General features: G+C 37.0%; 1 protein-coding gene across 1 annotated transcript in view; it reads right to left on the bottom strand.

Moving 5' to 3' along the window:
- PARD3 (par-3 family cell polarity regulator) overlaps positions 1 to 27,654 on the bottom strand; it is a 722,486-nt gene that overhangs the window by 291,968 nt on the left and 402,864 nt on the right. Inside the window, exons 6-7 of the mRNA XM_011956182.1 lie at positions 6,465 to 6,556; positions 3,693 to 3,776 (exon numbers count right to left, since the gene is read on the bottom strand). Of these exons, the coding sequence (XP_011811572.1) occupies positions 3,693 to 3,776; positions 6,465 to 6,556 (176 nt within the window). The remainder of the gene's footprint in view (positions 1 to 3,692; positions 3,777 to 6,464; positions 6,557 to 27,654) is intronic.

Raw genomic sequence — 27,654 nt, 5'->3', positions numbered from 1 at the left:
ACGTTTCCCATTTAAATCAAGAGGAAATGAAATGATATGGGTGAAATAAAAATTGATTCCAAGGTAATGAAACATTTCAGGTAAATGTTTGTCTACTAAGAAAATAATTTTAAAAAAGGAATCACCGAAGTAATGAAACTGTGAATGAATAGTTCTAGATGAGGATCAGTTAATTTTATTTTTGAATAACAAACAAGAAAATAACTCAAGAGAAACATCATCATGGGGAAGATAATATTGTCTCTCCATCTATTTATCTCCATTTCTAAATATCAGCAGGTAGTCAACTAAGGCAAGGGTTGGAAGATGAGCTAATTGTCTGTCATTAATGCCCCTGACTGAAAAAACAACATTCAACCTAGTCTAGAAAGTAGTTTTGAAAGTAGGCAGTGCAAGATTCTTATTTTAAAAAACTTAAGCCAGGCATGGTGGATCACGCCTGTAATCTTAGCACTTTGGGAAGCTGAGGCGGACAGATCACTTGAGATCAAGTGTTCCAGACCAACCTGGCCAATGTGGTGAAATCCGGTCTCTGCTAAAAATTCAAAAACTAGCCAGGCATGGTAGCACACAACTCTAGTCCCAGCTTCTAGGAAGGCTGATGCAAGATAATTGCTTGAACCCAGGAAGCGGAGGTTGCAGTGAGACAGGATCTCCAACCTGTGCGACACAGTGAGACTCCACCTCAAAACAACAAAAAACAGACAAAAAAGTCCAACAACAAAAATTTCATCATACATCAGGACATAATAAGATCTAAATGGCTGTAAAAATCTCGCTAACATTAACTTCACAAGCTTACATTACTATTTTCCTTAATGACATTTGATATTTGAGGTGGTCTGGGTTGTGTTCCTTCTCTTCAAAATATACAATTGGGATTCTGCATTATTCCTTAGACTCTTTGACTTTGAAAATCTAAATGAGAAAGCAATACTGACATGTATTTGTCACTTTTATAAAAGTAAGTATTCAGTAAGTGTTATTCAATTAGTTATCCTCCAAAATTGAGAAGGCCCAAGAATGACTGGAATTTTGTATAAGGGAAGTTATCTTGGAAATTTCTACTTACATATCATGAATATATATTATTGTATTCCTACTAGATATATCTGAAATTTCTTAATTTCACTTAATTTCTTCCTTTCTGCTATACTACATTGCTTAATTTACTCTTCCACAAGCCACCATGGAGTTGACACAGCTACCTTTACAAGCTATCATCACATTTAAAATCATCTTCCACAACAAGCCACTTTCAGTTACCTAATTCAGACCATTCTTCCCCTATCAGTTCACAGAGCACCTATTATAGAACTATATCAACATTTATCACATAATTATAATTGTGTGATTTATTGGCTATGACTCCATCGAGGCTGCAAATCTCTGGAGGAAGAATATATTCCATTCATCTTCGTTTCCTAGCACCTAACACAGGGATTGTCACAAGAGAAATGCTTGGAAAGGTTTCTTATGAAATAACAGGAATCCATTTCTGAGAATGAGGAAGGTGGGTATCTCTGGGCTCTCGTAGATTTGTATCTGTCAATCTGAGCAGACCACCTACTTTTTCTCTCCCATTGTTAATCCAACTGTGAGGAACCATGACTATCAATTCCACAAGGAAGCTTAACCATTGTAACACAGGTGTTGGAGAATCACAAACTATTTCTGTTCTGTTTCCATATGAAAACTGGTGATGCCTAAAAAGAGATTATAACCAATCTGTTTTTCTTAAATCGCTCTGTCTCTTTGAAAATCTCTGTGCACGACTTTCTTCATTAAGTGCCAAACTAACAGGGCTTAGAAATGACTCAGCTATAAAAGAACTTCTAGTTCTGCAAAGACATACTTGTTTCCTTGAATCTGTTTGGTGTATCAAAATTAAATGCCATGGTAACAAGAAACTGTGGTGGATTTTGTGAAATGCCTTCCTTTGACTTAATCTAGATAGTAAGTTTATTTTTCCATCTTACTCTCCTTTTGCTTTAGGCTTTTCATCTGTTCACTTTACCCTGATATCCTTTCACAGTGAGGTAGAAAACACACAATAAATGATAGAAAATATAATAACATGTAATTGCAATGCTGGCTCAAAGCTGGTACAAACACAATTAAATCTCATTTGTGATGAGTTATGTTTCACAGGCATTTTAAAGCATATGCATATTGGGAAGCTATAATCCATGCATTTTACCTTATCTTTTTTTTCCTACTCAGGAAAGATATGAAAACAAAATTTAACTTTTGAGGTAATTTAGAACTCGATTTCTTACACGAAATAAAGTCAAGTCCATGTTGAAAATAATATGGTTTAACTATAAGTTATGTGAAGAAATGTTAATGCCTCTCCAAAGTTAAAAAAAAAAAAGAATTTTAAAGAGAATTTAAAAAGTAAAAGCAGCTACAACTGTGAATACAACACCACTCGAAAATTCAACGTGAATTTTATACCTTGTTATGTAACACTACCATTCAAGCCTCATTCATATTCTAGCAGAGTTCTAAGTCAAGTTTCAGTTTTAGAATATTGGATGAACCATGAGAGATGAAATCTGAACTCACCACAGTTACTTACGTGTAACAAGAAGGTACCACCATTGCTCAAATGCTCATTTTAAAAAATAAAATGCATGGTTTAATCCCACACATCTATCTTTTACAACACCCTAGATGCCTGTAATTACTTGACAACAGTTTAAACTAAGTTCTACGGTCTCAATCACTGCTATAAGTCTACCCTCCACCTTCCCCAGTTTTTCTCACGATGTAAAGAAAGTTAAAATAAAAGAAAAAAAAAGTGATAACAATACAAGAAATAAGTTAAAAATTAAAAAGCCAAAACAGTTCACAAATATATTTTCCCAGGTAATCATTAGAGAGTAAGTAAGAGAAGATGCAATTAAATTAAACAAGTTAAACACGCACAAGTTCAGACTCATGGGGAAGGATGCGGTGCACCTCACTTGTCTATGACAGAAGTCTGCCAAGTCTTTGTTGGAAAATCAACTCATACTATCTGATACATTAAAACCAAAAATATCACAACAGTTCTATCACACACAAAAAGGAACAGAATCAAGGCAAGTGATATAACATTTGAAGTTTTTAAGGATGCATGTTCTGTAAAGTAATGAAGTTGAGATTAACAAACAGTACAACATTTTTAGACTCTGAATGCTCAGAAATCTATGGCTTGCCTAAGTTTTTAAAATTTCATATTAAAGGTTTTTAACAATAAAAAAACTGATAAAATTGAAGAACTAAATAAACACAAATTTAAAGCTTAAATCAAATTTAAGTCATCCAGATAATTTTTATTGCATTAAGCTTTCCCCAAAAAACTGCTTTTATGCTCTCCTTAACATTGCAAATCCATCTGGAGTTCTGACTTGAAAGAGTTCATCATCAATTTACAGCAAAGTAAAATGTTTGCTTGAGTGTGATGAACAATAAATTTATTAGGATAATTCAAATGCCGTTTCTTCATGTTCTTGCAAAACCTCTCTTCATCAGGCTAAGTGCTTTCTGTGATTATGACCTATATATAGGAAAGAAGGAGCAGTTGCTTCCAAATGAGAATGTTTCCTATCAAGCATATGCTAAGTCAACACCGCTCTCTATCTGAGCATAAATGAAGATAAAACACTCTACATTATGATTCAATTAAAAACCCCAAGATACGTTACCTGCCGCCTCGAGCACTGAAAGGCACTACATGGATTCCCAGAGGCCCTCCATCGTTGGGGACTTCTACGAGCTTTACCATATCACTGTGAGACAATGATGAATGAGGGAGCATGAACGTGTACTGTAAACAAACCAAAACCAAAACAAAACAAAACGAAAAACTGCAACAACACAGACACACAATAAACAACGAAAGAGAACAGAACAAAAATCCCACCAAGCGCACAGGCATATATATACATATTCTGGAATATAAGCATGGTGATGAAGGCAACATTAAACACTACATACCTGAACACTAGTCTGACGGCATGGAGGGAGAGCAATCATCAGAGGTAACTACATTAAAAATGACATAGAACATTTCTCTTGGATCGACCTTATTCTTCTGTGTAATACAAGTTTATGTGTTTCAAGTCAAATCTTTAGACTTACACTGAAATTCTTCCATCCCAACACCTATGTCAAGGACTCTAAAGATTAAGTGAATAAAGATGTTGCAGCTACAGAACACTTTCTAATTTACAAAGTGCTCTTTTATATGTTACATCATTAATCCTTCCAATAATCCAATGAGATCAAAGTTTTCACTACTGTAAGTGACAGTCCAAGGGAGATCACCATTGTCCTTACTACTCAGTACTTCATGACAAGTCAAAGTCACTATTTCCTAAACTGCTATAAGACAGCTGCAAGTGCAGCTTACAAAACCTTTCTCAAAGCCAATAGGCATCTACTACAAATCAAATAATTTTCATAAAATTGTTCTTAATCAATTTTCTTTTTAGAAAGGGAGTCTTGCTATGTTGCTCAGGCTGGCCTAGAACTCTTGGGCTCAAGCAACCTTCTCACCTCAGTATTCTGAGTAGCTGGGACTACAGTTATGAAACTATTTACATTACATGACATAACATGAAGTTACTTCTATTACAAAACTATTCTGTGGAAAGAACATAACCTTACATAATGTATGGATTTGTCAAGTCTCTTCTATAAGAATCTTTACTATTAATACAATAAAGCCTGAGTTTAGTGAAAATTGGTAGAGACAATGTAATTTTCTAAACTATTTAAACGAGATTCTGCTTTCTTTGTAGATTTTTTCATATATACATATTACATCAGAGGTCTAAGCAGTATTTACCTAACAATCAATATTTGGAAATAGTACTTCAATTAAATATCTATTTCAAGCCAGCTGGAAAATAATCCATTATTACCAATGAATTTCACAAAGATCACAATATAGATTTTATGTGATGGAAAATGCCAATTTTTCAATTATGTTTCTAATATAAAAACCTGAGGTTATCCTATATACTATGAATGTCCTACATAAAGACAGGAATATCAAACAAATCAAAATTAAAAACATGTGCACAGATTTAATCACATGCACTAATTAAGACAACATAAAAATTCTTCCATACTGCCAAATGGTTAAATGGATTTTTTATTACTTTTATTTTTTTACCAAATTTCATAAAATTCTATTTTGGATACTGATTATCCCATTTGAACACCTATCTAATCATTGGTTTGTAAGCTAAGAATAGTATAACTTCAATAAACTGATTTTATCCCACATTCTAAAGAAAACTTTATGGCATAGCAAGTACTTTACTAAATGTAAATACTCAGCTTGCTGACTGCCATACATTCAAACAGCATCTGATCCTACTGCCTGTTTAATCTCACTTCTCTTAGAAGACGAAGAGAAGACAGAATTAAGTACATAAATGTCAATGTCTATATCCCCAACTTTTACCCAAAGTCAAAGAAAAAAATCCAATATGACTGTCCTCCCTGCTCTAAGCTACCAAGGAAAGAAGTCCTGAGAATGCCTACCATTTACACATGTCAATATGTAAAATAATCAGAACATTGTGGAACAAATAGGAGATTTTTCTTTGTCCTTTTATATTTAAAATTGTTTTCAGCCGGGCGCGGTGGCTCAAGCCTGCAATCCCAGCAATTTGGGAGGCCGAGACGTGTGGATCACGAGGTCAGGAGATCAAGACCATCCTGGCTAATACGGTGAAACCCCGTCTCTACTAAAAAATACAAAAAACTAGCCGGGCGAGGTGGCGGGCGCCTGTAGTCCCAGCTACACGGGAGGCTGAGGCAGGAGAATGGCGTAAACCTGGGAGGCGGAGCTTGCAGTGAGCTGAGATCCGGCCACTGCACTCCAGCCTGGGCAACAGAGCGAGACTCCATCTCAAAAAAAAAAAAAAAAAATTGTTTTCAGGGTCCCTAATCTAGGACCTCCAATTTTTCACTAAATATCTAGAGAGATTCTATTTCTTCAAACTACAATAAATACATATATATATATACACATACACTATAATAATTAATGCTAACATGATCTAACTAGTTTTTCAAGTATGTCCGCAAATTTTTTTTATTTAGCAAAGTGAAGAACACACACATGATCAAAATATTGACACACAAAGCAATCTGAAAGAGTTATGGTGTTTACAGTGTTGTTAACATGACAAACATCTTCAATCAAATACTATTTTATAATTTAATAGTATTTGCCAGGGCATGAAACTCAGGACAGGTAGACATGAACTTCCATGCTATACTGCTTACATTACATAATTAACTCAAGAGATAAAAGATGTTCTTTATAAAAACAAATCAATGCACGGCATGTTTTTAACTAAGCACAAACATTCCTCATGCCATATGCTTTCAGAATACTCGCTGCAATTAATGACGCTACATGTATATTGCAAATTTAGTTGAAACCATCAGTAACTTACTCCAGAGAAAAGTTGGGTATATTCTCCAAACCCGTGTCAGCATGTCCAACAGGTTCAACACGACTGTTATCCTCTTCTGTCCCATCCTCATCCTAGAGGCAGCCAACACAAAGAACAGTACAATCTGGGTTAGGTTTCTTGCTGTAATGTGAAAGGAAACTGGATAAAACGGGAATCTAATAGGCAGTATGATCATGGTAACTGTTTCCTCGAAGAAGGATGACCTTTAATGACAGGATGAGTGCGTGTTGTAAAGAGCTAAAATTGAAAACAAGAGTCTCATGAGATAGTGTATCCCAGAAAGTGAATAAGATATACTATTGGGATAAGGAAAGAAAACAAACATACAAAGAAAAAAACTTATCTTTATGCTAATTTTATTATCTGGTCATTTTTCACTGCTTTTCATGTATATTTTAGGAAGTTGTTATATATTACACCATTGTTACGATATATTGATAAACAAACATACATGACATTGGAAATGCATGTTTGAAAACAGCGTCCTACTCAAAACAGGTAAAACAATTAAAAACCATAACCATTAACAAAAGCTTCAAAGTCATATTTCTCAGTTCTTGATTCCTACTAACACAGCTCGTCAAAAGGAGCATGCAGTGGTATAGTTTCAGACTTTACAGCCTTCATCCCATACAATTTCACATAAAATTATCCTAAGCCAATCGAGTGATTATTTAGAGGTGTCTGTAAAGGCCTTAAGGTCTTAGCCATAATGGACCACTTTTGTTTACTTCTGTGCATGAAGGACCAAACAAAAGGACAAGCAAAAGGAACAAAGTACTCAGCCCTCATCCTCCTATGCTTCCTTTGACAAAGGCAATATTTTGTACAAATTGTTCCAATGTGTTGCAGAAATCCAGTAAGTTTGCTGGTGTTTATATATGTCAGTTTATTGAAGTTATACTATTCTTAGCTTACAAACCAATGATTAGATAGGTGTTCAGATGAGATAATCCGTACACAAAAAGGTGCCTGTGGAACAAATGTGGTAGGTCACAAAAATAAATGAAAAGCCACCCAAGAATATACCTTCATTTATAATCTCGGCCACTGTCTTTTCATTAAAGAGTTCACTATTATTAATAGTTAAAAGTTGGCTTTTCAAAATCATTTGAATAATGATAAAGATACCTAACTGAGATCAATGGACTTACTAGCCAGATTAGAACAGTTAAGAGATCCTCAGATTCTCCAAACACAATGATGGAGACATAGTCTCTGGCACCTAGTAGAAGCTCTGTAAATGTTTTGCTAATTAAAGTAAAATCATGCCTAGGAATCTCTGTGGTAATATGTTCCCCAAATGCAACTAAGTAAAATGTATTTAATCCATTTCTTAGACGTTTATATGTATAATTTATGTATACATATAATTTGTTAGGTTTATCTTTTCTATTACATAAATTTAACAATGGTGATTTTATTGTGAACTTTTTCACCATAATCCATAGGTGCACATATTGGGAACTTATTAAGTCATCTATATTAGGACAGGAAGTCCAACACTGGAGAAAAATTTTATATTTTCAATCACGCTATTTGAGAGACTCAGTAGAAATGTGTATGCCATCAACAGGAACAACAATCAACAAAATGATAAGCAAGAGTTACACATTCAAGATACAATGTCCAACAATATATTAAATCATTGAAGAGATACTAAGAGAAGGCAAAGCAGGCGGTAAGGCCCAATTGACATTTCCCTTTCAAATCTATGAGAAGTAGAAACTAAGGGCACCACGCTTTTCTATGAGTCATAGCTGTGCTCTGTGCTTTCTGGATGGTGGAGCTCGGCATGAAGCCAGGCTATTTGATTGATGATGCTGTGTCTTGAGAGGCTCTAATATGTACTTCTCAGTCATCTATCTCCTTTAAGCACCAGCACATAATACATTTCAAAGGTTAACCAGCATCTTGAACCTGCCTGAGAACTGCACGTGGAATGTAAACACGAACTCGCAAAATTATGCTTTTCCAACAGGAGTGGGGGCAGGAAGGAGAGCAAATGTGATTTGTTTATAAACCAGATGTAGCACATAAAAATAATCTTACACATTACAGATCTTTTTTTCAGGATTCATTAATAATTTAAGGACTACTGAAATGCCACCAAGATGTATCACCACTTGAAACACCTATGTTGCACTATGAAACAGCCACATAAATGAAATGCCCCAAACTACAATGATAAAACAGTCACTGATAATTCACACATTGTTTCCACAGTGGCCATTATCAGGCACCCAAGAGCATGGAGAATATTATTTCATGAAGCTACGCACGGTGTCCAGTTTGGACGGCAACATTCACTGCCCTGAGGCTGAGCTGCAGTTGCTGTGGAACCTCAACTTAGATTTTCCCAACATAAGGACGTGTAAATTATCAGCTCCTATATGGTTTTATTCTATTGTCTGGTACTTTTTTTTTTAAGCTGTGACTGAATGTAGTTACTTTTAGCAAGAACTATACACTGAATACCATTATAACTACAGTAAACAAAGCTGTTATTATGTATGTCAAATCAATATTTAAGAACTATACAGTACTGGCCAGGTGAAGTGGCTCATGCCTGTAATCCCAGTACTTTCAGAGGCCGAGCTGGAAGGACCACTTGAACCCAGGATTTCAAGACCAGCGTGGGCACCATGGTGAGACCCCACCTCTATTTTTTTTAAAGTAAGAAAAAAATAGAACTATATAGTATTAATTTAAACTAAACAGTGCCAAAGAACTTTCAGATGATACAATCCAGCCATTTTTTTTTTTTTCTTTTTCCTTTCCCTACCCTCCACTTCATAGCAGAGTACAGACATTAAGAGCTTGGGTTCAAGCGTTAAACAGACCTGGGCGTGAACAGCAATTCTATCATTTGCCACTTTTATAACCTTATGCAAGTTATGTACCTTTCCATGTTTCTATCCCTTCTTCTGTAAAATATGAACAATATAAACATTTTCCTTGACTGGGTTTAGTGACTCACACCTGTAACCCAGCACTTTAGAAGGCTGAGACAGACAATGTATCAACACCAGGAGTTCAAGATCAGCCTGGGCAATGTAGCAAGACTCAGTCTCTACAAAAAACCGGGTGAGATAGTATGTACCTGTAGTCCCAACTACTGGGAAGGCTGAAGCAAGAAAAAAGCTTGAGCCCAGGAGTTCAAGGCTGCAGTGAGCTATGACCATGCCACTGCACTCCAGCCTGGGTGACAGAGTTAGACCCCCATCTCTCTCTCTCTGACACACACACACACACACACACACACACACACAGAGTTTAAAAACACTCTTCCTCAGGCCGGGCGCGGTGGCTCACACCTGTAATCCCAGCACTTTGGGAGGCCGAGACAGGCGGATCACAAGGTCAGGAGATCGAGACCATCCCGGCTAACACAGTGAAACCCCGTCTCTACGAAAAATATAAAAAAATTAGCCGGGCATGGTGGCAGGCGCCTGTAGTCCCAGCTACTCAGGAGGCTGACGCAGGAGAATGGCGTGAACCCGGGAGATGGAGCTTGCAGTGAGCCGAGATCAAGCCACTGCACTCCAGTCTGGGTGACAGAGTGAGACTTCGTCTCAAAAAAAAAAAAAAAAACCAAAACTCTTCCTCTTAGGAATACTGAGAGAATTAGTAAGAAAATCTTCCATACCACAAGCATTACATGGTGCCTGACACATAGTAATTACCCAACAAATGGTAATTTATAAACATTATTGAAGACAGAAATAGATAATACACATATAATATAGAAAACACACCTCGATAAATCTTTTGGGGCAATTATGTACAAATATAAAACATTTTAAGGGTATATAGATGCATTCATCTATTCATACACTGTACCTTGCAAAACAATTTAATATGAAACATATTACCCACTCAATCAAATAAAAAACATATTATTTATAATTTAGAAACTTGCTGATACCTGGTATTTACTGTGCTTTGCTATATACAAAATATTTTCATTTTAAAATGTCTTCAGGACAAGTAAAGAAACCAAGAAAAAGATAACTAAATGCTATATACAATCAAGTACATGGCAACAAGAAGAAAACTCTATGGGGTGGTGGTTGAAGACATTTTCAGAGACAAAGTAGACGTAAAAAAGTAGGAGGGGTCTAGGATTTTTAACCTACCTGAAAGCAACAGCTTCATCAATGCTGGCAGAAGGCAGAAGATTCCTGGGTCACAGACAAAGAACTATTCACAACTCACAGCCACACCGTTAGCCAGAGTATGACCCTTTTATGTAGTGGTTCCTCAGCTAAGATTCTCACAAGGTGATGTGAAGAGGATCCAGGGACACTGGCACACAAAGAAGAACTCTAGGCTCAGGGAACCTGAATCTTTTATACAGACAGGGAGTATCCTTGCTTGCTGCCGTCAGAGGACATCCTATGCCTAGACAGCTCTACAAACATCCTTGAAAGGACTGTCCACATTGAAGGCATCTGTTCTGTTTTTTTTTTTTTTTTTAATACTTCCTCCTCTTAGACGAGGCATCTGTACAAAATGCAAGAGAATCACGAGGAGTTATCTCAAAACTGCAGAGTTTAATCGAAGGACTGACAAATGAAAGCATGTGGATGATTGCTAGGAGACTAAAACTAGGAATATTATTAACAAATGATTATGACAAAAATGCCTTAATAGTGATATTAAATTCTACTAAAAGTCGTATCTTCTATACTGAAAAAAAAATTCAGTGTAGAACTACATGCTTAAAAAGACCAAGCATGAAAGATGAAAGAAACTTTGAGACATGCAAAGAATGCAAAGAAGATCTTTACTTCCTTCGCATGAACACTTTATTATAAAGCTCTTTTTGGATGTGCTCCAGCAAAATCCAGAAAACACAATAAGAAATCAGTCAGAACCCAAGGAAAGTCCTAGAATATGGGAGAAAGGGCAGTTTAGGGAAGCAAACAGAAACCAGTTCAGATAACAGCAGGAGGATGGAGAGGTCTAGTAAGTACATCTCCATGAGAAAAAAAGAAACTAGTAATTGGTCTGATATTATTCTAGAAGTTCTTTCATTCCTCTTTAGTTTTTCTCTTTTTTGACATGGGGCCTTGCTATGTTGCCCAGTTCTAGCCTCAGACTCCTAGGCTCAAACAATCCTCCAGCCTAGGCCTCCCAAATAGCTGTGACTACAAGTTTGTACCTCCTCCCTAGGCTCAGGTCTGATACTTTTGAATATTTGAAAAATAAAAGGCATCTTGACAGACCTGACACAGAATGCAGGGGGAAAATCAAAAATATATACACAGAAAACAAGACAACATAAAAAAACTAGGTCCAGGAGAAAAAAAATCTATAGAAGAGGAAGTATAATCAGAGTATCCACTTGGTTATGCAGTGAGCAACTGTCACATTGCCATGTGCTGTGACACAGGCTATTGACTGAACTTAGACGTTGGATGTAACAGCATTGAGAGGATGGGAGCGAGAAACTAGAAGCAGTATAAAAGGAACAACTCTCATCTTCCATATGGCAAGTCAACAAACGTCAGTAACTAGTAATCAGGAAAGAGCGACATAAATATATTATTTAGAAACATGGAAGTAAATATCAGAGCAGACATTTAGGGACAAAGACGGGAACAGTGGCATAGAGAAGCTGTTCGTTTTTATGATAAGTCTTTTAGCATTACGTCTTTATTTTTATTCTGAAATGCCTGCCAAGGGGGTGGAGGGGCTTCTCAGGTCTAACAAACATGCAGACTCTCAAGGTCCCCACAGACCGCCTGGCATTGGATTGACTGTGCAGGGTGTAAGGCAGGAGACTCCACTTGCCAGCAAGGCTGCATCATGCCTTGTTTTCCAGAGGAGTGTGCACCCAGCAGTCCTCACAGCTGTGCAGGAGCCATTCTCTTGGGGTCCCCAGCAGGCAGCTCAAGCGTGCTGACTCACATCAGGAGGTTGCAAGAGCTAGCACGGATGAAAAGCCTCATGCCCCAGAGAAGCCAGTGTCTCTTGGAACAATGCCACAGATGTAAGCTGCTTCTCAGATATTTATAGTTTTTCAAGTCTTGATGTGATTTACCGATCAGTGGTTACTTTTGCCATAAAGAGGCAGTTGACATACTACCTTTATTAGGATTCCAGAAGGGGGGGTGGGGGGGCAAAAAATAACTGAAGTTTAACTTCTCATTCAGAAATTGGAAAAGAGCCAGGCACGGTAGTGTGCGCCTGTAGTCTCAGCTACTTGGGAGACTGAGGCAGGAGAATCACTTGAGCCCAGGGAGTTCGAGGCTGCAGTAAGTTATGTTCGTACCACTGCACTCCAGGCTGGGCAACAGAGTGAGTCCTTATGTCTAAAAAAAAGAAAAAAAATCCAAAAACTTAAGTGATCCTACCACAAAAAAGTACAGGACTTGTAACTAGAACACTTGAGACTAGAATCCTGCCTCCATCTCTCACCACAGAAAACAGGAACACAAACCGTACTGTCTAATTCAGAGGAACACTGTAAAATTTAGTCTAGAAACCAGTCATCTGCATATCTACATTCAAATTCTGAGGTCCAAGAAGTAAATATTTTGGATATTTATCACTTGAAAGAAAAGCCTATATGTATCATTTAAAAACTGTTTTATAAAAATTAAAGTTATACTTCTCTACTTAAATTTCCTACATATTATCTTTGATTTTGATGTTTAGAAAGCACAAAAAAATGAAAATTCTCATGGTACAATTTACAATATTTTCTGTCAAATGCTTTTTAAAAAATTATTCATAACAGTAAAATATTTTAATCAGTTCAAATATACTGCTAAAAATCACTCAACGAAATGTTCTTTTTCATACTTTTTAGAATCCCTCCAAGATTTTCCTACCTTAATGAGAGACATGTTAACTATTAGTGAGCTATGGTATCCTAGAGAAAATATTTATTAGGATGTTGACAGAGTGAATTAAAGCACTTTTTCTTTGGATTACATTTGGTGAAAAATAATTCCAAAGGGAATCTGTTTCCAAGTCTCCTAGGTATCACAAATAGGATTCCAGAAGGCGTTCGTGTTAATGTCCCAACTACTTGATTAACTGGCCGAATTGCCAGGAAAAAGTAATTTCCCATCATATATGGAAAACAATTGAAAACATCTGTGGGAGAAAGGTCTTCACAATTCAAAATGATAAATCTATAGCAACCTTCCAAAGAAATAAAATCAGGAAATGTGTAATACCATTTTAATTCATGATCATTATATTCTGCCAGAATAAAAACATTCATGAAAAAATGCAAATACTTTTAAAAAAAGACAATGTTAGGTAAGATATAATAATATAATAATATATAGCAAAAATGAGATATTTTATAATTAAAAATATTCCCTTGTAGAGGGAAATTAAAACTTGTTATACTTTTAGACAAAGTCCAGTTCCTTATAATATAAACTATGCTCTACTGAACAAAGTCAACATCAAATTATTTAGGAGTCTATGAAGAATTATTCAGTGCCTGTAATGTAATTACTGTACATGAGCGTCATCCCCTCAACCAGATTCCTACTATTCTTATCTCAAGCTAGTACTGATCAAATGTAGTATGTAACACAGTCCATGAAATTTCCATTTCCCAGAGAAATGAAATGCCTCCTGTCTTGATATGTACACAACATGACTCCACACAACCAAAAGCAAAAGAAGAACAGATGGTGCTGATTTATGAAAGCTATCTAACCACAGAGAACAACAAAAAGTATGCATCTTTGCATCAGTTCCATGCATAACGGAATCTTAAAATTCAGTTCCAATATGTAAGTCTTCTCATTGATTATTAGGATTCCAGAACATGAAGGAATCTTCTTGGAAGATATTTGATCCAACATCCAAAAGTACACTGCAATTTGTCTTCACATTCTTCTTCCATTTTGCCTGTCATCAATGATTCACGTAGGAAGATTTACATATTGATGCTTAATAAGAATCACTGAATCTAATAACTAGTCCCAGCATCTCACCTGCCGTCATCTGCCACACTCCCATACATATTTATCCCAGATGACCACTCAAGCAGATACCACCATGCCAGGAACACCGGCACCGCTTGTTTTGCAAGAAGTGTGTCTGCACTGTTCAGGGTTCTCCCACCACACATTAGTGACCAAGTGTCCACCCTCTAGTTGACATGATTTTATTCAGACTAATCAATCTCTTTTCAGAAGTGGCTTACTTACCAGAGTAACACTTACTTTTCTTTTGAAAATAAAACTCATTAGCTATGTATTTATTGCATTGCCCTTAATTCCCAGTATATGATACAAATGTGAAACAAAAAATAAGATATTAAACAAATACAATTTAAAGTATTTTAAATTATACAAACCCATGTTGTATTTGATATGGCAGCTGAGCACAGTAACAAAAAAACATGGATTTTGCATGCAGAATCATTTTGACAAGTTATTTAACTTCTCTGTGCCTCAGTTTACTCATTTATAAATTGTGGAAAGTAATAGTATCTATCTCAGAGTTTCCATAAAAATCAAATGAGCTAATTGAAGTACTCAGAAAACTGTCTTGTAACTATTAAGGGCTAACTAGGTGCTAACACCACCCTCTAGATAAATTTAAAAAAGAAAATGGGAATTTGATAACATACTTGTTTTAAAAAATAAGCGTCCTTTATCTTCTGTGGCACAAAAGTTTGGTTACAGTGATTAAAGAACACCAGGCTCTCCAGGATACTGCTGTACTGATGTGAGATGATTTCTGTCTTTTCCTCTTACCTTTGGTGTTTACTTCCAGTTTTTTGAGATCATATAGGTTTTTCTTTTCTTACATAGTAATAATAAAATATAAATACTGCAATCATTAAAGAAACAATTTTTAATGATTCAATATTCTATCAGGCAAATATATCATCATTTCACAATTCACTCATCAAAGAACATTTCAACTCCAGTAACTGATAGATTTATAAATAAAACCATTTCAATATTTAGGATTCACTTCTTTGAAGGAAGTCTGTAACATAATGTTTAAATGGCATAATCGTTTTAAGGTGGCCAGTATCAAACTACTTTCAAAAATGACCAAGCCAATTGATATCATTACCAGCCTCTTATTAAACTGTTCATTTCACAACTTTTATTTTCTGTGTTAAGAGACAATTCTCCATTTGTCTCTTAAAAATCTGCATGTCTTGCAACAGAGGCACTGATTGCTTTTGTTCTGGACTTGCTTTTCAAAGGTATCTGTACAGAGATGAGCCGTGGGAGACAGACACAAGTGTCTCCCTCCAGGGCCAAGGGCAGTGAGTCTTGCTTATGGCCATTATAAAAGCTTCCTCACCTCAGAGTCCTCTCCTGTAACATTACCCATAGAGCATGCAGGCATCCATCTGGGCCCAAGGGCATCACTTCCATAGGTCAAGGGAGTAGGGAGAACTGAACCAAATATGCTGATGCTTACGTTGCATGCTGTGCTAAGAGTAATACAATTTCTCAACTCTGACCTAGGAGCCTCATGTCTTCGGTCAGCAACCATGAAACCAAGGCAGACTAACTTGTTAGCCTGCAAGTAGGATAATATCTTAGATCCTTCTCAGTTCTTAGCCAGCTGCTCTAATAGACAGAGATGGGGGAGGAGGGAGATAGGGAGCTAGACAAAAAGACACACATACCCCTTTTCCCCTTTAATCTATCAGCAAAAAGTCTTGCTGCTATTCCAGCTGGAATTTAAGATTGCAAGTGAGACTGAAGATATCATAGTGAAAGTTAAGTTTATATGTCAACTTGACTGGGTCCCATGAAACCCAGACATTTGGCCCAACATTATTCTGGATGTGTCTGCCAAGGTGTTTCTGAAAGAGATTAACATTTAATTCAGTAAACTGAGAAAAGTCCAGTGTCCTCCCTAATGTGGATGAGCATCATCCAATCATTTGGAGACCTGAATAGAACAAAAAGGCTGAGGAAGAGGACATACTGCTCTTTTCTTGCCTTTGGACTGAAGTATCAGATCTTCTGGGGGACTAGAGCTGCAGGCATTTGGGCTGATCCTTACACCATTGGTTCTCCTGGGGGTCCTGCTTGGTGACTGCAGGTCTTGGGACTTTTCAGACTTCATAATCACATGAGCCAATTCCTTATAGTAAACGTTATATGTGTGTATATATCTGTATATATCTAAAGACATACATATCTATATATATAGATAGGTAAATATAATCTCCATTGTACCAGTTCTGTTTCTCTGAAAAACCGTAATACAATCACATTTGTGGAATGATTACATATACTCTTTTGCAAGTTTATCTATGTATCAAGACTTTTTTTCTAAGTATTTTAACAAAATCTTTATAAGCTAATCGTGTGTATGTGTGTGTCTGTGTGTGTGTGTGTGTGTGTGTGTGTGTGCGCGCGCTGTGTATGAGTGTGTATATTTCCTCCTTTTTTAAGAGACAGGGTCTCATTATTCTGTCACCTAGGCTGGAGTACAGTGGTATAATCATAGCTTACTGCAGCCTCAAACTCCTGGGCTCAAGCAATCCTCCTGCCTCAGCCTCCTGAGTGGCTAGGACTAAAGATGTGCACCATCACACCTGGCCAATTTTTTAAATGTTTGTACAAACTGGGTCTCAGTATGTTGCCCATTTTGGTCTCTAAGCCCTGGCCTCAAGCAATCTTCCCACCTTGGCCTCTCAAAGTGCTAGGAATACAGGCATGAACCCCGGCACCAGCCAAACTAGCCATTAATCCCTTAGATATCATATAGATTTTACCAAGCAATGGCATGTTTTCATTTTATGTAAAATGAAGATGCTGATACAAGAGAAAAACACTTTTTACAAAGCAATGTAGTGTCTTCATTCCTTTCCCTTCACTTTCATAAGGACCCACACACCACCTCCTGCTCCACCTTCCTTTTCTCCCAGCCCCAGCAGACATCCACTATGTGCATTAAGGTGTAACCTTTAGAAATATTTCTAACCAGAAATGGTCTTAAGAAAAGAACTATTTAAAAGTGGTGACAGCACAGAACGTCCATTTCAACAAACTTATTTATTACTAAAATACTTCGAATCAGAGAAATGAATTAAATGCTGGGAAATCATTTCATTAGATTTAATAACCATATCATTTGCTTTTGATTACACAATTTGGCCCAATTATGTTAGTACTTTTGGTTTCCTCAGGTTCTTCCCTTAGGATTTAATTAAATCCGGGACTCATATTTACAAATGGACTAAAAGAACTTCAGCTCATTTTATATGAAACATTTTCATATCAATATTTACCAGAAAGAGATGCCTCAGAGAAAGAGACATTATAATTTTTAGAAAAATGATTAAACAAATGATACATAGGACAAATAAGAAACAGAAAATAAAGAAGATACTACTTTCACTTACAAAAATAAAAGATTTGAAATATTTGTTTAGGTCATACTGGGGGATCAGAACTGTTTTACTCTTGGAACGTTTACTCTTAAAATGTTCAGATAAAAGAGGATCAAGATGACTGCTTATTTGTTCTCCAAATAATAGACTAGGGTGAACTGGGTTACTAGCAACAGAAATTTTCTCTCTTGAAAAAAAGTTTATTAGGCAGCCCTTCAGATCTATAATATATATTAATTAGACTTTGTAACTGATAAGAAACTAAAGTCAATTTTAAAATATCGGACTGTAGGTATATTTTTAAAAACCATAACATCTATGCCATTAACACCGGACTCTAGAGCATGGATGTATTTAATTGTGTGTAGGAACAATGGGCAGTACAGTCACACAAAGACAAAGACAAGGAAAGAGGGTTCAGAAGCCTTTCACACTTTCCTGGAAAGTCAGCTCAGTCTTTTGTTATTCAGATTAGCGTTTCAAGGGCCAGCTCTACCTTTCTTTCACTTTTTTATTTTTTTTCCCCCACTTATTCGAAAAACCTTTTGAATACCAGATACTACTTCCTATTCAAAACCCTGAATCTGTCATTAGTCAATATCTAAAATAAGTCTCATAGCTCTTTTGTCCAGATTCTTCTTTATCTCTAAGGGTCCCGAGTTGCCTGCCTCACAGGTCTGTATCACCATGCTGAGTTTCACAGACTTAGGTCTGTGCCTTGGACATTGAGTAGGAAACCCACTCCTCATGTGGCCAAACCATTTTGGCTCTGTTCTCTATCATTCTGAAAATCACCCCTATATATGAGGATTTTTTTAAAACATTGGAAGTGCAAGGGAAAGGGGGAGCAAGTTGATGACTATAAATATTCTTTAGAGTAGCAAGTCAGATATTAGTAAAATTCTACCCTAAAAGAATCATTAAACCATGAGAAAACTTGTGATACTAGTAATAATATTGCAAATGTCAAAGTAGTTGAGTTAAACAATTGACAAGGTCAACGAGATTAATAGTTAACTATATCATTTCTTCTGACAGTTTAAAAGAAACCCCATCTAGCCTGGGCAACCCAGTGAGACCTTGTCTTTACAACAAAGAAACACACACACAAAAACTGGCTGGGGGTGGTAAAACGTGCCTATAGTCCCAGCTACTCAGGAGGCTGAGGTGGAAGGATCACTTGAGCCCCAAAGGTCTACACTGCAGTGAGCTATAATCATGCCACCGCAGTCCAGCTTGGGTGACAGAGCGACTCCAGCCTGGGTGACAAAGCAAGACCCTCGCTCTTAAAAAAAAAAAAAAAGGTGGGGGGGGGTGCAGGGAAGAGAAATAAATATCATCAAGGTACAGAGGACAAATCATATTTAAAAAATAGAAGCATGTCTACTGTATCCACATGCCCAAGAAGAGCACTGCTATGGCTCAGCTGTCTTCTCAAGGCACTTAAAACCCCATGATGTTGCTGGCCATAAAATTTCCTAAAGGAACTCAGTCTGCCTTGCAACTCAGATAGGACTGAGAAGTTGGAAAGGATCAGTTTTAAATCACATCCTCGGGGCAAAACCCTAGGGTTTCTATAAAAGCTGAATCTACTGACCACAATTAACAACAATCTGGCTGGGCGTGGGCTCACACCTGTAATCCCAGCACTTAGGAGGCCAAGATGGGCTGATCGCTTGAGCCCAGGAGTTCAAAACCAGTCTGGGCAACACAGTGAGACTCAGTCTCTATAAAAAAAAAAAAAAAAATTAAAAGAAAATATAAACAATCTACTGCATATTTCAAAACAGAAAGTAGAGAGGACTTGAAACATACCCAGAGAAATGGTAAATACTCAAGGTGATGGACATGCCCAGTACCCTGATCATTATACCTTCTATGGATATAAAAAAAATTGCATGCATACGTATTATATATTTAGAAAAAAATAAAAAAAATTTTTAAAGCAACATCACTAAGTAAGTACTGGGAAAAGGAAACTGAAAAGACCTCCCCAAGTGCCTCCATATCACAACTCTTCCAGGGACTCATGGGGAGAGGAATGGTGGTGGACAGACCAGACAAGCAGATGCAGACATGCAGATTCATTTGCAGTAACCAGAAGTTTGATCTTACAGGTGAAAAACAACAATCTATGCAAGAAACAGACTGTTAAAGCCATGACCAGGAGGAAGAACTACCAACTTCTGGAGGAACAACCACCAATGCATAGGAACTGGTATGAAGAAATGAGAGAACCAGGAGCGTGCTAATAAACACCTAATAGAATCTCCAAAAAAAAAAAAAGGATGGGGGGAGCCCTATATGTAGTGTTTGTTGATACCTGCGGCACAAACACACCACCCTGGCAACCAATATAGTGTCACTGAACACAGACTTGGGAAAACACATGCACAGTCAGCTCAGGAGAAGGGAGAAGCCAGCCAAGTGAATGAAGTGGTACTTGAGTACCATTAGAAAGAAAAGAAAGAGTTCCTAGAAGATCAATAAATAAGCAAAACCAATAATATAAAGTATCAACACTCTGAATCATACTCATAGTTGGCCAGATTATTGCTTTTATATGTATTGTTTTGCATTCTAGAAAGCCTATTCATATATCACATGTTTAAATGTTACTTGAACCAACAAATGAAATGCTATCAACCAATGAATTTAAAACAAACCAGTCAAACAGCAAAGAACAATTCTTACCTAAAAAGGAACCTGAATTGCATAAAAGACCAGTAGAAAGGGATTAAACAGCACAATGCCTCTGCTCACGGTTATGGCACCAAAGTGGGATTAAGGAAAGCAGGCACTTGGAGGGGACACAGCTTGGGGTGGCATTGCACTCCAAAATCTACCCATCAGCAAAGTGGTCCTGAACACAGAATTGCTATTTGGTGTTTTACAAGTATACCTGTTAAGTGCATACACACCGTCTGGAGAAAACAGTTTATCTTACGGATATTACACTTAAATACTAAAAACAACTTTACATGGAGGGTACCCTCAGAGGGTAAAGATGGGTAGGAGGACAGAAGGCATTAACTGAGTGGTCATAGATTTAAAAGCCTTCATGAATCCGCCAGGCACTATACACATGCTGTTCCTATTCTAGGAACAGAGAACTGCAGCTCAGAGTAGTTAGGTAATCCATCTCCTGTCTGTACTATCAATCCACAAGTCAGCTGTCTACGTGTATGTAGGTCTACCCTCCTCAAAAGAGAGCTACTTAAGAATAGGACACACCACTTGCAAAGAGAGTGCAAAATACACATTGCCAAAATCACAAGATGTAAATAGGAAATAGAGTTTACTGGGGAAGGTGTCACAGGTAGGGAAGGAGCAGAGAGAGTCCCACAATAACTCAAATCTTGTCATGTCACAGTCAGCTATGCTTTGAGCAGACATAACTAGACTAGATGCACTCTTAAAAGAGGTCCAGGGGAGTGGCCCATTTCAGTGACACTTCACACCAATACAAGGAGGGCAGGGGAGACTTTGCAGACAACATCACTAACAACAAACAACATGAGTTTCCTGATCAAAATGAGACCATGTCAGAAAAAGGCAGCCTGCAGAGATGAGAGGTTCTATATTAACAGTGAGCAAACAGCTCTTCATTAAGCACCTATCAGGGCCAGGCTTCCCTCAGGCATCTTTGTACCTACAGCATCTAGCTCAGTCCCTGACTCTAGTGTTCAGTTGTCCAGAATGCACTGGATTACTAAGGGAACGACCTAATGCAAAATGAAAATGAAAACCTAAACACACACTGCCCAGTATTAACATTGACATCCATTTGCTAGAGAGAGAATATGGAAGGTGAGACTATGAACGAATAGAGATGGCTGCAAATAAAATAGTGCATGAATTTTGTGACTTTAAATACCTTTAAAAAAGATGGTATTACATCACAAACCACAATGGCCAGATTGAAATGTCTTTGCAAAATTATAACAGTAGGAATCTGACATACTTGACTTCATCTTGCTTCTGACCTCCAAACAGTCCTTGGTCATTCCTGGCCATAGGCCAAGCTAACTTTGGGAGGAATTTAGTTTATAGTTTAACTTTAAAGCAAGGATGATAACAGGGGACCCTGTACTCATAACTCAATATATCTGTGGTCCCACCCAGAGGCATTAGGAATGGTTCCCCCACCCCTATGATTTCATCCCCAACCAATAAGCAGCATCCATTCCCCAGCCCTCTGCCCACCAAATTGTCCACAAAAACCCTAAGCTTCAAGCCTTCCAGGAGACTGACTTAAGTTATAACTCCAGTTCTTCAGCATGAGCCAGCACTGTGTCAAACTTTCTCTACTGTAATGCTGTGGTCTCAGTGGACTGATTTTGTCTGTGCAGCGGGAATGAAGAACCCATCAGGCGATTACAGTATTCAGGTAAGAATAAATTCACTTTGCAGTTTTAAAAAGTCACAGAAAAGAACATGGTTTACACTGAATTTCCTATGCTCAAAACTTTTTTTGGGAAAACTTCAAACCTCAAGGAAATTGAAAGAATACGCTCAACATCATACCCCTTTCACCTATGAACCACCAACATTGTGTCTCTTCTCTAATGATTTTTTTCTTATTTTTGAATCATTATGTTTAAGTTGCAACAGAAATTCTTAAAGGTGATTTGAAGGTAATGGATTAATTATTTTCAAACTAAAGAAAATGTAATTTCGATTGTTTGGATTTATTTTGAACTTGAGGAAATTTTTGAAAGGAAATAATGAGTGCATTTGTCTTAATGGTTTTCAATTACCAACTGCATTTATTACTGTTCAGCTTTTCCGACTTTTCACCACAAAAAGCAGAAAGTAGGCTCATTCTAAATTCCACAGGTACTTTTCAATGTGGTACAAACAGAAATATCCTTCCTTAACCAAGTTACCAATGTGATTTTCTAAAAAATTTCAACAGAGGAAACATGACCAATGACCCATCCAGAAAAAATAAAGTTCTTCTTTCAGAGTCTGGAGAAAGTAGCAAGACAAGTCTAAAATAAAATTTTAGAAATTAAATACACAACATCTTCTTTCAGTAAAAGCATTATTTATTAAAACTTAAGTTCATAAAAATAAATCTATTTCATAGCTACTCATTTTCAACAATTTGTCTTAACTCTGAAAAAAGAGTGTAATTCTACACTCTAAAAGCAACAATAGTAAACTTCAAAATTTTAAAAGTAAATTTTAAGTGTCTATCATTTAACTTTTCAAGACAGTAAAGTGCCATGCATGATTATATTATATATTCTTTATTTTTACATATTTACTATTTGAGACATGGTCCTGTTTCATCGCCTGACTGGAGTGCAGTGGCTTGATCTTAGCTCAACGCATACTAGACCTCCCGGGCTCAAGTGATCCTCCCACCTCAGCCGCCTGAGTAGCTGGAAGTGCAGGCACTCACCACCACGCCTGGCTAATTCTTATATTTTTGTAGAGATGCGGTTTCGCCATGTTGCCCAGACCAGTCTTGAACTCCTAGGCTCAGGCGATCTGCCCACGTAGGCGTCCCAAAGTGTTGGGACTACAGGTGTGAGCCACCACACCCAGCATATATTCTTTATTTTGCACATTAACCACATTTCCAATGGGAATGTGAAATAACTGTTAATCTGCAAGCCTTAATCTTATATCTCACAAACATGAGCAAATAAATTAGAGGTCTACTTAAATATTCATGAGTATTAATCTTTAGAAAATTACCTAAATCTGTTTCAGAAATGTTTAACTCACTAGTCTTTATCGAGTGACTAACTTCAAATCATTGTAGTTGACATAAAAACATTTGTCTAGTGTGTTCCATTTTCAGAGGGCAAGTAACTCCAACCTTGTCCCCTGAGAGAGCTTTAGAATTTCTGTATTTTTTGGAGACAGTGTCTTTCTCTGTCACTCAGACTGGAGTGCAGTGACATAATCACAGCTCACTGCAGCCTCCACCTCTTGGGCTCAAGCAATCTTCCTGCCTCTGCCTCCTGAATAGCTTGAACTACAGGCACATGTCACCATAACTGGCTGATTTTTGTATTTTTTTGCATAGACAAGGTCTCACTTTGTTGCAGCCCAGGCAGGTCTCGAACTCCTGGGTTCAAGCAATCCAACTGCCTAAGCCTCCCAAAGTGCTGGGACTACAGGCATGAGACACTGCACCTAGCCTATAAGTTTTAATAGAAGACATGTGTTCATAAAATTAAATTTAAAAACCATAACTGTTGAATATTAAAATCTTAAAATTTGTCATCAAGTAAATTATAAATAAGAGCAAAGGTTCAGTGTTGAGGGGAGAATGGATAAGAAGTAATGCAAAGAAACAGGCTGGGTACAGTGGGTCATGCCTGTAATCCCAGCACTTTGGTAAGCCGAGGCAGGCAGATCACCTGAGGTCAGGAGTTCAAGACCAGCCTGACCAATACGGTGAAACCCTGCCTCTACTACAAATACAAAAATTAGCCAGACATGGTGGCATATGCCTGTAGTCCCAGCTACTTGGGAGGCTGAGACAGGAGAACTGCTTGAACCCAGCAGGCAGAGGTTTCAGTGAGCTGAGATTGCACCACTGCACTCCAGCCCGGGTGACAGAGTGAGACTCTGTCTCAAAAACAAAACAAACAAATGAAAAAAAAAAGAAAGAAAAGAAGTAATGTGCAAAGAAACATTATTTAAGGCAGGGAAAACCAATCCATTTCAGTTTGGAGTGTATGTAGGTCTATTTAGAAAATGTTCTAAATATTAAGGAGTTACTAGGTAGTATTCTGTCATTATTAAGTAGTTTCATAAAATATTTAATTAGTGGTACAATATATAAAATACAATATTTCACCCTACATTTCTATTTCAACTCTCCCTTCAGAAAGAATTAACCATCATTACAATTTGGAAAACAATTCTCTATTGTTTTATATATAGGACATACCCATATACTCAAGTGCAACTTTTCACAAGAATTAAAACATACAAATTACGTAAAACTTTTTCTTTTTACTTAACAACATGTGTTGCAAATATTTCAATACCTACGAATTTATTTTTACCTCAACCATATTGAATGATTAATTGATTGATTGAGACAGAGTCTTGCTTTGCTCTGTCAGCCAGGCTGGAGTGCAATGGCACAATCTTGGCATACTGCAGCTTCTGCCTTCTGGGCTCAAGTGATTCCTCTACCTTAGCCTCCAGAGTAGCTAGTACTACAGATGCATGCCACCACATTCGTCTGGTATTTTTAAAATTTTTATAGAGATAAAGGCTCACTATATTGCCCAGGCAAAATCAATTGTTTTAATAGCTGCAGAGTATCCCCACAGTGCAAATATAAAATCACTGATTTAGTCACTCCTCCATTAATGGACACTTAAGCCTGTTTCTAGCACCTTGTCTTTACTGCTACAATTAGCATCCTTATTCACGTGCAAATATTTCTGTAGATACCTAAACAGGGATTTCTTTATTCCTACTTGTTTTAGTAAATTATTCACTCTGATCAAGAGCATTCAAACTTTTAACAATCAGTTTATACATGGGAGACAGATGCCCAAGATAAGGGTATATGATCTTAAAGAGGATGAAACAGTTAAACAAATGACTCAGAGATCGTGATCCTGGAATTCTTTGGGCCTCACTATGTTTGCATCCACACAAGGGTTCCTGCTTTTAAGTTTACTGAATGTGCAGCATTATGGGCAACTATTTAAATGACTGACAACAGGAGTCCTCTCTCGATGGTCACTGCCTAATCAACTTTGTTACATATTTTACATGTACATGTACAAAGATTCTTGTAGAAATTAATAAAAACACATCACTTGCATGCACAAATAGAAGACAAAGACTGCCATGGCAATTTGTACTGTGTATTTATAACAAATTTGTAAGCATTAAATCCCACAGTTCGGTTTCTTGTCTTAAATGGTGACATTCAAAAATATATGCATGTTAATATGTTCAGAACAAACTTTAATAGTCTTCAATCTGTAATTTTAAACTGCAAAACAGGCCAGGAGTAGTGGCTCATGTCTGTAATCCCAACACTTTGGGAGGCCAAAGTGTGGGGGATTGCTTGAGCCCAGGAGTTTGAGACCAGCCCAGGCAACATCGCAAGGCCTCATCTCTACAAATAAAAAAAAAAAATTGGCCAAGCATGGTGGTGTGCACGCATGGTCCCAACTACCCAGGAGGCTGAGGTGGAACTGCTTGAGCCTGGGTGGTCAAGGCTGCAGTGAGCTGTGATCATGCCACTGCACTCCAGCCTGGGCAACAAAGCAAGATCCCGTCTCAAAACAAAACAAAAATGATATGCAAAGCATAATTTATCTTTCCTAAATGATCCCAAGGAAAACTGCAAACTGAACTAGCATTTACGAGTTATTAATGTGTATTATACAAGTTATTGTACTGGTTATTAATAATTGTTATAATTATTTAAGTAAATTATAATATTTAAAGTAAATATAAAATATAAATTTATTTAAATAAAATAATAATTAGTAATGATTAGTTATATTAGTTATTAATAATTATACTAGTTATTAATGTAGATTACATGGTTCATATACAACTGAAAAATGAGCATCCATTTTCTTTTTCATTCAACTTAAAAGCATAGGGATCACTACGGCTTGAAGTAAACTTTGGGTCTGGTCTGTTAAAGTGAAACTCGCTAAAAGCCATGAACACTTTTTCCTAGCTGCAAGCTCATTAAACAATATATCTTATTTATGAATTCAGAGAGAATTCTCACCCTGAATCATTTACTTATTTATTCAATTACTGAATGCCTATGATATGCGAAGGGCCATCCCAGGTGCTTAGAACAGATGAGTGAACAAAACAGAAAAGATTTCTGCCCTTCTGAAATTCATATTTTAATAGGCAGGGAAAGAAAATATACAATAAATGTAAAGAACTGTATGTATGCTAGTGCTATTAAAAATGAGTAAGGTAAGGAGACCCGGGAACACAGAATTTTGAAGAGGTGAGGACATTGCAGAGGCAGCAAGATAAAGTTGTAAACAGAGGTCAGAGAAGGTCTCAGTGAGGAGGTGAAATTCAAGTAAAGACTTGAAGGATCCGGGAGAATTAAGCAAGGGGATAGCTGGGTAAAGCAATTTCCAGGCAGAGGACCAGACCAAGGGCCCTAAGGAAGGAACAGATTTCACAGACTTCCCACAGCACATCCAGGGACACCCACTCTCACCCCTAGGAATCTCGGTTTATGAATAATCCACCTTTGTCTATGCAGTTATAATTTAGTAGATAATATCATGGATTTTAAAGTTAGAAAGGCTGAGATTTAAAGCCAAGGTATATTTACTGTGTGACCTTTAGCAAATAATATGGTGTTCATAACTCAAGTTCCTCATCCAGAAAACTGATGTAATAATCCTAACGTCTACCCCATAGGATCTGTTTAAGAATAATGTACATAAAGAACTTAGCGGGGTAAAATTCAAGACATGCTAGTTCTTGTCAGATATGAACCCAAAGCACAGGTAACAAAAGCAAAAATACACAAACAAGATTGCATCAAACTAAACTAAAAAGCTTCTGTAGAGCTAAGGAAACAATCAACAGAGTAAAAAGACAATATATGGAACAGAAGAAATATTGGGAAATTATATCTCTCATAAGAGATTAATATCCAAAAAAAACCTCAAGCAACTTAACAAAAAGAAAACAAATAACTCAATTTAAAAATGGGCAAAGAATCGGAATAGACATTTCTCAAAAGAAGACATATGAATAGCCAACAGGTATATGAAAAATGCTTAACATTTCTAATCATCAGGGAATTGCAAATTAAAACCAGAATGACAT

The sequence above is a fragment of the Colobus angolensis genome, unplaced genomic scaffold (assembly GCF_000951035.1).
Source record: "Colobus angolensis palliatus isolate OR3802 unplaced genomic scaffold, Cang.pa_1.0 Scaffold41, whole genome shotgun sequence".
Lineage (NCBI taxonomy): Eukaryota > Metazoa > Chordata > Mammalia > Primates > Cercopithecidae > Colobus > Colobus angolensis.
The sequence above is the reverse complement of the archived record's forward strand: the minus strand, read 5'-3'. Positions and strand labels throughout refer to the sequence as shown.